Here is a 13,464-nt window from a genome sequence, read left to right on the forward strand (position 1 = left end):
AGTGTAGTGGATGCTAGATACCCGAGTCTTGCCTGAAAGATACAGTCAAGAAAAACCTAATAAAAGATCGTTGTTAATTTCCTGAAGAATAATTTGGGAATATTTCTAAGTAGATAATACCATACATTTCCTTTCCAAAAAATAATAGCATATAAAAATGATTTCTTTAAATCTGTATTCCTGAAAGAGATAATTGAATGGATCCCAGATTAGTAAATGACCATTATATAAAGAAAAAAGGAAATATGTTGTACCTTGATCTCACATTACCACAGTTTGCAATTTATTAGAGGAAAAAGAAGTTTAAATTTTCTAATCAATTCTGATTCACAGTCTGTTTGTGAAATCTTTACTTATCTGAAAGTGTGTTCAACTCCTTGGAAATTTTCGCTATCCGTGAAGACCCCATGAATTGGGGAATGAAAAGAGGCACAAGGGCTGACGAGGTACACTAATCCCTTCAACTTTAGGGTCCTGCATTCACATTTCATATGGGTTGGTGCAGAAAGTATATGCCTTATGTCCACTGGTATAGGGTCAAATATATAAGTTATTTTTCATATGTCTAGCTTTTTAAAACTGGAAGATAACAAATAAAATTATCCCCTTTACAGATAGGGAAACTGCAATCCAGGGAGTTTAAATAAGTCTGCCTGTGGTCCCACTGCTGAAACCATATTATTGGCAGAGGCAGAACTAGAACTCCTGTAGTTTCTTAGTGTGTTTCTTTTTAATGTGTTCCTAGTGCATTTTGCTACTTTGTCATACTGATTGCAATTGTTTTTAAGAGACTCTGGGACATGGAATAATGGAGAAAGCTAATCTAGAACTAAAGCAGGCCTCTTTGTCTCATCTCTCATACCCGCCCCCAAAAAAAATTCAGCTATAATTAAAAATACCTAAAAGAGGTGGTTCAAATTAAGTAGCATAGTGATTGAAAGAAATTCACCCGGTACTTGAGCCAACAAGCTGTCAGTCAAATGGTGAAATTGAACGAAAATTAAGGCCTGGCAGATGGTCAGAAATTGTTGGATTGACTTTTCAGAGGAGAGTAAAAATGCCACTCCTAATTATTACAGTCACCCCTGGATTATCCAGTTGGTGTCTCTCCCATATCTCTCCTGTTCTTGTTTCTCCCCTGCTGCCTTTTATTTGGCCATTTTACTGTTCATTAGCACTTCCACCAGAGGGCAGACTGAATAAGAGAAGGTGAAAATCTATCACTTTGGCTACTGTTCTACTCTCTATTTGTTGGGAAAGGGTTATGGTTGAAATCTGAGTCAAATTAAGTTTTTAAGTTATTTGTACGTTTCATTAATACCTCCCTCTATTAGTATAGACTGTTAAGGATTGGCAATATTGTTAACACTCTAAATCTTATAACAGTATGATTTTTTTCAGTGTGATCTTTATTTTTAGTTCCTTTAAGAAATTTTATTAACCTTTCTTTAATAGTTCTTTACAGTCCATCTGGTTTTCCTACTTTGAAATAGTTTTCATCCTCTCATACATGTGAAAGAATTTGAGCTCAAGAAGTAGTTCTTTTGAAACACAAACTAGGCTATTTACCTAAAAGGCAAAGTTTAGATATGAAAAGTCGTATAGTTGGAAGAATGTAAGTTCAGCTTTGCCCACTTTTGCAGTTAGGCATTTTTAAAGTTGTTTGCCCTCAGTATTAAAAAAAAAAAAAACCCCTCCTGTTCCATTTCATGTGTAGTCCAAAAAATACTTTTAAAAATAATTGGTACTGTGATGTTCTTATGTAGTGAGATATGTAGTATTGACAGTAAAAAGCTCTGAAATCTGTAGACGTTTAAGTCCAGTTAGCTCTCCTTTTTCAGGATGTCTGCTTTCAAGTTGTGAGTTTTCCTTAGCTAGTTTTTTGTCCTTAAATTCACTTTTCCTTATCACCTAGTCAACTAGCCAATCTGTCAACAAGTAACTTGGGTGGGTACTTTATATAGGGTGACCAGCTTGTCCCTGTACTGTCTTGATTTTAAAACTGAAAGTTGGCAACTTGGGAACCCCTTCAGTCCTGGGCAAATTGGGACTGTTGGTCACTCTACTTCTATGTTACATATAGCACCTCATCCTTCCACTGCACAACTTTACAATTTTGTAGTGTTTTCAGAGTGCTTTCATCTGCACGCCAAGGGAATGCATACTTACTTTACTGATTGTCTTTGTAAAATATAATTGTGGTAAATATGCTATCAAAATATCTAATTATAACTAAAAACTATTTTTGGCTTGTCTGAGTAATGACTTTATATCACCAGCTCAATAATAAAGAATTGACTATATGGACATTTAAAAATATGCTTCCACAGGGAACAGAAAAATGGTTCATTTGGAAGATATCCCAAAACATTAAACCTTTTCTTCGGCTGTACTTGATTTTGTATGTCCTCAAACTTAGACCATTTTACATCTCTACTCTCCTGCCTTGGCACTTGTTCATTATCAGACAATGATTGCCATGCTTAGGCAAATTTAGCCAGCAATGGGGGAAAAAATGTCTGGGGAGTGGTTCAAAAAAGACAAAGATCTTTGGAAAGACAGAGTATAGTATTTAATACATTTCTAAATAGTCACTTCTTGTGACTGTCTCCAAGATAAACAGATGTTTATCCCATCCCATTCTGCATGACATTGCTATAGTCATTTTTTTTCATAGCATGGAAAAAATGCAAGAGGTTGGAAAACAACATAGAAAATTATGATAGATTACTTTAGTCTTTATAATTACTGTAACATAGGAAGCTGAATGACAGTATGGTGGTTAATATCCCTTTCTTCAGAATGTGATTACAGGGAGAGGGGACTGAAGTTTGGAGAAGCAAGTGTGTATTTATACATGACGGTAATGAAAGGTTTTTACTTTATTTCATCTCTCCTGTATATTATTTAAGTTCTATTTCAGGTGTTAAATATTCTGTAAAACGTGTTAGCTAAGTCCATGCAAGGTCTCCTATTGTACAGCAAGATTATGTCCTAGAAATGTGATGACAGCTTGTGTATCGTTCACTCTCATCTTCCTTCTTTATACTTTATTTTCATTAATGTTTTGATCCAACAGCAAAAAGGGGAGGGGAGGCTGCCAACAGCCTACATATTAGAACAGTTCCTTAAGGAAGGAAATGGAGGAAATCTCAGACGAAAATCAGGACAATCATTTGAAACATATGATCTTTTTACACCAGCTGTTAGATGCAGAATACAACTGTTTTACTTTTATTAATCACTTGGTTTTATTTATAAATTGCCATTTCCTGATCCCAAGATTTTATTCTTTATATATATTTGGTTACTTGTATTGATATTTGTTTTTGTTGGGCAGTGTGTGTGTGCGCGTTTGTGTTTATAATCACATGTGATTTTTAAGATGGTGTTTAAAAGAAGTAACCCTTCCACAGCATGTCCTCCTCACATTCTTCCACCAGAGAAGAGGCCCCCTGAGCCCCCCGGACCTCCACCGCCGCCACCTCCACCCCCTCTGGTTGAAGGCGATCTTTCCAGCGCCCCCCAGGAGTTGAACCCAGCCGTGACAGCCGCCTTGCTGCAACTTTTAACCCAGCCTGAAGCAGAGCCTTCTGGCCACCTGCCACATGAGCACCAGGCCTTGAGATCAATGGAATACTCCACCCGATCCCATCCCAACAGGACTTATGGAAACACTGATGGGCCTGAAACAGGGTTCAGTGCCACTGACACTGATGAACGCAACTCTGGTCCAGCCTTGACAGAATCCTTGGCCCAGACCCTGGTGAAGAACAGGACCTTCTCAGGCTCTGTGAGCCACCTTGGGGAGTCCAGCAGTTACCAGGGCACAGGGTCAGTGCAGTTCCCAGGGGACCAGGACCTCCGTTTTGCCAGGATCCCCTTAGCATTACACTCAGTGGTCGGGCAACCATTCCTGAAGGCTGAGGGAAGCAGCAACTCTGTGGTACATGCAGAGACCAAATTGCAAAACTATGGGGAGCTGGGGCCGGGAACCACTGGGGCCAGCAGCTCAGGAGCAGGCCTTAACTGGGGGTCCCCAGCTCAGTCTTCTGCTTATGGAAAACTCTATAGGGGGCCTACAAGAGTCCCTCCAAGAGGAGGAAGAGGGAGAGGAGTTCCTTACTAACCCAGAGACTTCAGTGTCCTGAAAGGGTCCTTCCCTATCCATTCTTCCATCCAGTCCTCTGAACCTTTAAAGAAATCATTTGCCAGAGCGAGGTAATCATCTGCATTTGGCTATTGCAAAGCTATCCGTTGTATTCCTTGCTCACTTGCTACTAGCAGGCGACTTAAAAAAATAATGATGTTGGCACCAGTTCCCCCTGGATGGGCTATAGCCAGAACATTTACTTCAACTCTACCTAGTAGATATAAGTAGAGAATATGGAGAGGGTCATTAAATCGAAAAGTAAATGTTTTTATTAGTTCATTGCCTGCATTTCTTGAGCAGAAGAAAAAGAGAACAATTTCAATTTTGAGATGGCTCAGGAGAGGGTCTCTTTAGGTTTTTTATGTTCTGGGGTTTTTTTATGGTTTCTTTTGAATTTAGTTTTTTTCTTCTTTAAAGAATAGCGTTCACAAAATTTGAGTTGCTCTTAGGCTTTTGCTATAAGGGAAACAGAGTGACTGGCTGATTTAAATAAATGTTTCCTTCCTCTCCACCATCTCACATTTTTGCTCTCAAGTGAACATTTTTCCCCCCATTGAGCATCTTGAACATACCTTTTTTCCAAATAAATTGCTCATCCTTAAAGTTTGCTCCACTTTGACAAAAGATATGCCCCCTTTCCCTGCACATGAAGCAGGTTGTAGAAAGTGGCATTCTTGGGCAAGTAGGTAGACTTTACCCCATCTCGTCCCTTTTTTACCCCATCTTCATAGAGTTTCTCTTTCTCTCTTTCTCTGTGTCTCTTTTTGAGGCATTTGTTTGGAAAAAATTAATCGTTGAGATGCCCAAGAACCTGGGATAATTCTTTACTTTTTTTGAAATAAAGGAAAGGAAATTCAAACTCCTATATTGTTCTCTGTAACTCTTCAATTCTAAAATGTTTTTTGTTTTTTTTAAACCATGTTCCGATGGTGAAGTTGATTTATAAATGCAGACAGTCTAGGACATTGCTGCTGAGCTGGGGTTAGAGATGATGCCTCCATACCTAGAGGGCTAGTAAGAACAGTTAGCACACTGTTTACACATATATTTTTATGTCAAAAAAACTTTGAAACAGTGCATTGTAATATTGTCAAAGAGAAAAAAAAATACATCCAGAAAATACATGGAAATGTAACCTAGTTTAGGGTGAATATTTTTCTGAAGATATATCAATACCTGAGACCTTTTTTAAAAAATAATTTTAAAAGAGCAGACCCTGAGAAAGAACAGTATTGACATATACACATCTTAGCATGTATATCCTGCCAATTCCTTTAGGGATTTTTTTCTCCGGAGAGATTTGGTTTTGGTTTTGATTTTGGTAAAAGGGGTTAAATTATGACTTCATGGCAAGAATTTTGCCTTATTATAAACAGGAAATGGAAAAGAGAAAGGCTTTCAGGGTGGGTAACTTGGAAGGCTTCTCATTCTGGCTTCCATTTCTGTGTGAGTACCAGCATATAATGTGTTTTAAAAACATACACGTTCATATAAATTACCTGCACAGACTTAGACCGTTGTGAAACGTAGGTTAGCCTCCTTTTACAAAGAAGGCAAACATGCTTCAAAATCTTGGAGAATAGTTTTCAGAACTCAAGTAAAGTTTCATGTTTCAATGCCAAGTTCTTATATTAAAAAATAAAAACTACTTGTAAGAGAGGTGCGCTAATAAAAAAAAAACTTAAAAGAAATGAAAGAAGAACCCTCTTCAGATACTTACATGAAGACTGTTTTCCCCGTTACTGAAATAGGTAGATATCCAATGTGTGTATTTCTTTATTATTCTCTGGGTTTTGGTCTGACCTTGCCCTCAGGGCCAAACATTGATTAGAAAGAGAACCTTCTAGCCATTTTGGCATTGATGGCTTTTTATAACAGTGTGTCCAATTAAATTTGCTAGGCTCACTGACATGCTATTGGTAAATTGCATTAAAGTTCATCTGAACCTTTTGTCTGTTGACTTCTTAGTCCTCAGACATGGGCCTTTGTATTTTAGAATATTTGAATTTGAGGCATTGGGCCCCTTTCTCCATTTTTGATTAAAGAACGTAAGCCTGGGATACTTTAGAAAGTATCCAATGAAAAAAATTGGTTTCCCATCAAATATGAATAAAAGTTTCTCTATATTTTAATTGTATTTTGGTTATCAGCAGTCATCAATAATGTTTTTTCCTCCCTCTTCCCACTTCTTATTTTTAATTATGCCAAATATTCTAAATAATATACTTAAGTCTCCATTCCCCCATCCCTACTACTAGGGAAGGGGGTGAGTGTATGTGTGCATGTGTGTATGTGTGTGTATGATCCCATCTCACCACCCCGTCCCCCCCCCATTTTTGGACTCTAACCTTTAAAATGAAGAAAAAAAAAAGTTTGGTAATTTTGACTATTTCTGAAAGCAGAGGAAAAAAGAAACTCACTTAAATATCCTGGAATCTGTATGAAGGAAAAAGAGGTATTTGTTAATTTTTCAGCTGTGTTATGTATAAACGTGATGGAAGTAAAGATTTGGCAGAATTTCAACTTGACTATTAGAAAATTACAAACCAAATTATATTCAAAAGTGGTTTTGTTTTTGTTTTAATTATTATACCATGGGAGATATTATGTCCATTAAATACATTATTTTGAACAGATGAGAAATCTGATTCTGTTCATGAATGAGAGGCAAAACTGGTTTGACCATAATCATTTTTGTGGTTTTGAAAACAAATTTGCTTGACCCAGTTTTCTTAGTTTTTTCTTCAGCTATCCATAGGAATGATAAGGATTTGAAAACAACATCAGATCTATATGTTTAAATGCAGGGCAGTTAGCACAAATTTGTAAGTAGGACTTCTGTTAGCTTATGCCACAGACATCACCCAACCACTTGTGTGTGTGTGTGTATATAATATGCATATATAGTTACAGTACTAAAATGGTTACCAGCAGGTTTTGAGAGAGAATGCTGCATCAGAAAAGTGTCAGTTGCCACCTCATTCTTCGTGATTTAGGTTCCTGACACTGTATTCCTTTCTCTCTCTCTTGTTTTTGCCCTCCATCGGGTGTACCTTGTCTATGTACAGATATTTTGTAATATATTAAATTTTTTTCTTTCAGTTTATAAAAATGGAAAGTGGAGATTGGAAAATTAAATATTTCCTGTTACTATACCACTTTTGCTCCATTGCATTTACTTCTTAATCTGTACCTTCTGAGCAGATCTAATTATGTATAAAGGGCATTTTTACTCCACTTTATATCTTAGGAGTCCTTTGTCTCAGAATCACTGTAGACTTATAAACTACCCAAAAAAACAGTAGTTCTCAGAGTTGGAAGAGGTGCTTCAAAACACTAGTCTAGGAACTAGAGAATAAAAAAAGAGTTGGGGAAAACCATAAGATGTGATTTTTTAAAGTAGAAAGCAGTTACATAAATGATGGTGCCAGGCTGTCAAAAGAGTTGAGCTTCATGTACCCCGACTCCTCCTGAAAGGAGAGGTAAGTGGGTTTGAACTCAACTGTCATCAAGGGAAGTTGGTAAGAGGCTGTTTAGACCAAAGAATAGTCTCTTAAACCAGAACCTCCCATCCCCCACCAGTTCCTATGTTACTGTGAGTAGGGTCAGCATGGGGATTAGTGTTCCTAGCTCTATTGAGATTTCCTGATCCATTGCCAATCCAGGAAGTGAGTCAAAGTTGTTTATAAGGGTAAAATTCCTTTTATCTCCAAAATATTTCCTATCTCCACCTGAGGAAAGAATTCCTTTCCCTTTTTCATGGTTTAGGACACTGAGAACTAAATTTCTCTTGTATGTGCTACAATCCTGCTAGTTATAAGTAGGCGGAGAGCAGATAAAATCCATCAGGAAACAGGAAGAAGGGAGATAGGTATCAGGAAGTTGTGAGTGGGGTGAGCAATCACACAAGGTTAAGGGATACACCAGAACAAGGAAATTAGGAAGAAGTTGAATTCAAAAACTGGTGATGAGGGTTGCCAGCCTGGTTTTGAATGCCCAAAGTTTAAGTGTGATGTTCCCTTGCCTGTGGGCTGTCATGTCTTGACCCAGAAGGAGAACGGGGAGCTCAAGATTGTTCCAATTCCTGGAATCCTGTGTTCCTGGTTAGCCTCCAAGGAAAAGGAATTCATTTTCGGTCTTCATATATTGCAAGTTCATGACTAGGAGTGTGAACTTCAACCTCCTAGAGAATATTGTTTCCACTTCATAGCAGTGGCTGTCTTTAATTCTGGGCCTAAAGGCTGAGGACTTAACTAACCTATACTTTTTTCTCTGTCACACTCAAGGCTATTCCTAACTAGAAACCATACTGTGCAGTACCTAGATTTCTTAAGCACTGTCTTCCCAGACAGGCATCCTTAACTGTATGGCAAGGTTAATGCCTCAAAGAAGTAAAACAGTTAATGGTGCTAAACTGGAATTTCCATTGTTATTAAAGATTGCCCCATAACTTGACTGTCTTTTAAGTACTGAGTTACTTCTCTGTTCACAACTTAGTCATTCTGAAGAGCTAGGTGGAATGGAAGTGGGGAGTTCCTCAAGTGAGTAAATATTCAACCATTCCAAGGGAGAGGTGGAACTGCTAAGTGTTCTGGTTGTCCTGAGGGGACATTCCTGGTGAGCATTCCTGGATACTTTGGTTAACTTTACTGTCCAGGTGTGGCATTCCTCATCTATAGGAACACTAGTGTCCCTATAGCTTTAGAAATACTTTCAAGTGAGAGTTTCTCCAAGAGTTGACAGACTTTGGGGGAATTATGACACCGGAAGGAATTACTGGTGGTACTTTACCACTCCTCACTATATGTATGCAGCTGTCTCTCATCTCCTGTCCACCCACTTCTTTTCATTTCCTATTTTTCTCTCTTCCCACTCACTACCCAGCTCATATGCTTTAGGCCTATCAGAGGTATTGATTGCTTAACCCTGCAGGGTACTGCTTCATAGTTTTGAAGGGTAATGAGAGGCAATTCAGAAGACAAATATCTATTCCAGATCCTTAATTTATGGGGTGATAGGTGAAGGAGAATGCAAAATAACCATGCTTTCTTACTGCTGAGAGCTATGAAAGAAGCTTTTAATTTATGTTGTGTGGGGTACAAGAGATTTTCTTTTACTGTTCTAGGAAAGGCAGAGAGTGTCAGTCTTCACTTCTTCATCCTCATCCCTCATATCCTGAGACTGTTGCTTTTGCTGATGACATTTCTAAGCTCAGTTGCAGATGGTATCTGTGGGAAGTAAAGCTTGGTGAGAAGAGGGCTCTGCTATCCATTAGAAAGCAGGCTGCTTTGATGCCCTGGTGATTAATCACTAGGGTGCCAAAATGCTGTGGCTACTGGATTGCTCTCATTATATCTCTATCTCAAAAATTAGTAGTCCAAGGAGGAGAGAAAGAAGCTGATATGAAGTTAGTCTTTAATACTCTTTAGATGGGTATTTGTTAGCGAAGCTTACTCAATATGCAGCCCTCAACCACAGCATACTTTTCTGTAATGAGAGAGGATAGCCATGAAATGTAAATTCGCTTAGACTTAGGTTCCTTAGGAACTGAAAATAGATAGATTTTTGGATGTTTTGCTCTAGCATGGTTGTAAACGGAAGATAATGTTGATAGTTTTAAAGGAATGAAGGATATTTTATCCAAGCCAAACCATCCCTGAGGGAGGCAGCATGGAGAGCGTAAAAAGGCTACAATGTAGCAGTCAGAGCTAAGTGAAAAACAAACCCTGGGTCTTGGAGAGTGTCCTTTCTTTACCTTAAGAAGCCTACCTGGTGGGCTGTCTCAAGGAGAGTATCCTGCTCCCTCCTGTGTCTCAGAACTACAACAATGCCTCACCCTTGGTGAGGATCAGCTTGTAGACAGACAACGCTCCCCACCAAGGCTAATGCAATTTTGAATGCTTTCAGCCCTGGAGAAAGGAGGCTGAATTCAGACTTAGAGAAAGCTTAGGAGCCTGATCTCTTTTGTAAGTTTGGGAACTTTTGAGTTTGGCCATGTACCAGTATTTAAAATTTCTGTTAGGGAACCAAAGGTCTCATATAAAATAAAGCAATATGAGAAGGAGATGGAAAGAAGGGAAAGAAGGAAGAACTAGAGCAGTCTGGTAGCTGGGCTGCAGAAACAGACAGGGTATAATTGCTTAGAAAGAAGAGAGAGGGGTGTGGGGTGGAAGGAAAAATTGTTGGGCTAGTGAAAGTTAGGGGCTAATTGCCTTAATGGTTCATGATTCATTTCAGGGAGGTCCCATTAAAGCATTACTGTGAGTAAAGAATTCCCCTTGATTACAGTAGTGTTACCTTTATGGTTGGAGGATAGGCCTAGAACCCTTAGGCCGAGGGATGCTCTGAAGACATTTTCACTAGGGAAGCTAGATTATATTAAGCAAATAACTTATATAGGGACATTTTGCTTAGCACTGCTGTCTACATAGTTCAAGAGAGTAATTCAGGAATAAGGAAGGAATGATATGGATGCATCATGTTAAGAAGTAATTTGTATTTTTTGAGTTTTAAAACTGAAAATGGTTTTATGTATTTTAGGTCAACCTGGAAACTAGTATTATTCCTCTCCTCTTCATTTTAGATCCAAGTGAAGGCAGTGCATAGAAGAGCAAACAAACCAAAATATGTGAATTAGAGTCACAGAATGTTAGAGCTACAAAAGGACATTAGTTTGTCTAGTTCAGTGCCATCTTTAGCCAGTGAAAAAATGGGCCCTGAAAGGTTGAGAAACCGATGGTGTTGGGAGGAAGAAGGGAGAGAACCGGAACTAACATTGTCAGGAAGCTACAATGTGTCAGGCACTCTGCTTTGCTTTTATTGTCTTGATTCTTAAGCAGCTAAAGGCTAAAGGATGGAAAGAATAAAGGGCAAATCCCTCTTATTGTCTTGAGCAATATGTAGGAGATAAAGGGGAGTGACAGATCACTTTTTCTAGTCTAACCACACAGGGCTAAACTAGAGGAAGTGAAGAGTCAGCATTTGAGAGTGAGGTTAATCTAAGGAAGTACTCGCTAAATAGTTGAGACTCTTGAATAACTTCTCTATTCCTAGAGACCTTCCAATACTGTGATGGTCAGAGGCAGGCTAGAGGCAGGCCTCGTAGGGAACAAGATTACTATTGGCTCTGGGATTGATTTGCATTCTAGAAAATCAGGTCATGACCTGAGAGTATAGGATTAATCTTAGAAATAGGGAACAAAATGGGGCTTCTCATCCTAAGGGATTTTCAAAGAAAATAGTGTTTATATACTATGAATCAAGGAGATAAACAAATTCTTTTGGTGACCGTGCTTGTTTTCGGGGGTTTTGTTTTTAACACACTTTGAAGTCATGAAACAATTTGTAATTTTGGAAAGACTTGGTGCCAAGTTCAATGTTGGTAGAGGCAGGTGGCAGCCTGAAAACTGACGGAATAAGATTGTATTCCTTGTAGTTGATCAGTATGATATCCCAAGAGTTATACCATGAGGGCTGCTTCAGTGGGGAGCAGTAATATCATTAGCTGAGTCATGTCCTAATACAGGGTAACTTCTGGGGAAGATTAGGGGAGGACCCACCTTTAGGAAGCTTCTGGGTCTAGTGAGAGATGAGTCTTAAACCTGGGTGGGAAATGGGAAATCAGTATTTACAAGTCAGCACATTAATGCAGGTTATAAAATAAAATAGTAACCTAGTACAGAGGGAGCCAAAGCAAAGGAATAATCAGAAAAATTGGAGTTAACCAGGAAAGATTCTTTGAAGGTAATGAAGATAGAGAGCATGGAACAGAATAGAGGAAGGTGATCAGAGGGAGAAAACTTACAGAAGAAGGTTTATGTGTTTTTTGCAGAGGGCTGTGAATGGGCTAGTCAGGGTGGTACGGGAAAGCAATATTAGGAAATGAAATTGGAGGAGCAATCTTGTTGGCCTGAATGAGGAATTTGAATTTGATTCGGTAAGCAGTAACAGGGAGCAGAGCATGATGGGATGAATATGATGTTGAGAACTTTTGCAGCTATACTGGGTCAAGGAAACAGGAAAGCTTGCTAAGACATTATTGTTCTTGTCCAGATGTGAGGCCCTGGGGGCCTGCACTAGAGTAGGACAAGGGGAATGAGAAGAAAGGAGGTCCTTAGGAATTAGCAAGGCTTGGTGATAGTTTGGGTGTGAGGAGAGGGACAAAAGCCTGAAGATGACGACCCCAGGACATATCTATGCTGTTGATGGTGATCAGAACTTGGAAAGAGGTAGCTGCTTTGTTTTTAAGTAGGAAATGTTTGCTTTATTAACTGCTTGATGGGGTGTGTCTCTGTTCAGTATTGCAGAGTCTAAGAGGGTGCACTGCCCCTGGAAAAGAGTGGAGCACGTGCTGTGTGCCCAGATGATCATTTGCATTCTGCCCTTTTCAGGTTGGGGAACCAGGTGAAAGAGAGTTTATTGCTGGGGTGTGCCTGCAGGCTTGAAGAATGCTGTCCCACTCTGGATCTGGGAAAGAAGTTTTTTGCCAGTTTCTTCCCCTTTAATGCTTTGAAAATGGGATATGACTAGCCTGTGGCAGCATGTGCCTGTGGATGCACAATTCTCTGGCTTGATTCTTGGAAGGCCTTTTTCTGTACCTCCCTGGGGGTCATTTGTATCTCTGGTTCCTGCTCCCAGAGCCATAAAGTGGGAGCCCCCATTTATTAATTGGGTTGGGACTGGGGAGGAGGTCGGCGGGGGACTCTTTAGTGCGGCATGCGGGGGTCTTCCCGAATGAGCCCATTAGCCAGCCCCAATAGCAGCTGAAACGGTGCTGCAGCCAAGTCCTCTCCGTTTCAAAAACCCTCCATCGCCTGCAGCAGATCAGAACAAGGCCTGCGGGAGCCCTTAGCTTCTGATTGCAGCTGTGAGGAAGGACAAAACAATTTATAGGAAGCCAAGTAGCTCCTGTCTCACTGTCTCTTTCTTTCTGACTTTGAGGAGGGGGGAGACTAGGGTGTAGTGTCCCCTCCCACCATAGCTGCTTACAAGTCATGTATAGGCCTCAAGTAGGAGAGAACACGATGAGTATGTATGTGCATTGATTGGACACTTACGTTGATGCTCTGAGTGTGTTTACACATGTCCTTACTTTCTTCTTCCATTCACACACAGTTGTATTGGATAAGCAGCCACTACTTATGCGGGTCTCTCTAGGGCAAAGCCAACTGTATGCTCAGACTCTTAAACAGTCTAAGGTGTGTGTTGGGGGTGCATATCGGTTGCTTATCATACTCTTTCCTGCCCCATATCTGCCTTGTCTCCTATCTGCTTTATCAAGATTCAGCGTTAGAGTTAGATCACCTTCTTAA

The 13,464-nt window shown here is 39.6% G+C and overlaps 1 protein-coding gene across 10 annotated transcripts in view; it reads left to right on the forward strand.

Moving 5' to 3' along the window:
• The window catches only part of CDK12 (cyclin dependent kinase 12), a 72,867-nt gene that overhangs the window by 37,639 nt on the left and 21,764 nt on the right, over window positions 1-13,464 (forward strand). For 6 of the 10 annotated variants that reach the window (XM_058560862.1, XM_058560858.1, XM_058560860.1 and 3 more), the window contains exon 14: window positions 3,417-3,834. The exons of 1 other annotated variant lie outside the window; for it this stretch is intronic. In XM_058560862.1, the coding sequence (XP_058416845.1) occupies window positions 3,417-3,834 (418 nt within the window). Of the gene's footprint in view, window positions 1-3,416; window positions 7,312-13,464 lie in introns of those variants that run through there. 3 more of the 10 variants (XM_058560854.1, XM_058560855.1, XM_058560857.1) reach the window with 2 other exon arrangements.

Source organism: Diceros bicornis, chromosome 18, assembly GCF_020826845.1.
Source record: "Diceros bicornis minor isolate mBicDic1 chromosome 18, mDicBic1.mat.cur, whole genome shotgun sequence".
NCBI lineage: Eukaryota > Metazoa > Chordata > Mammalia > Perissodactyla > Rhinocerotidae > Diceros > Diceros bicornis.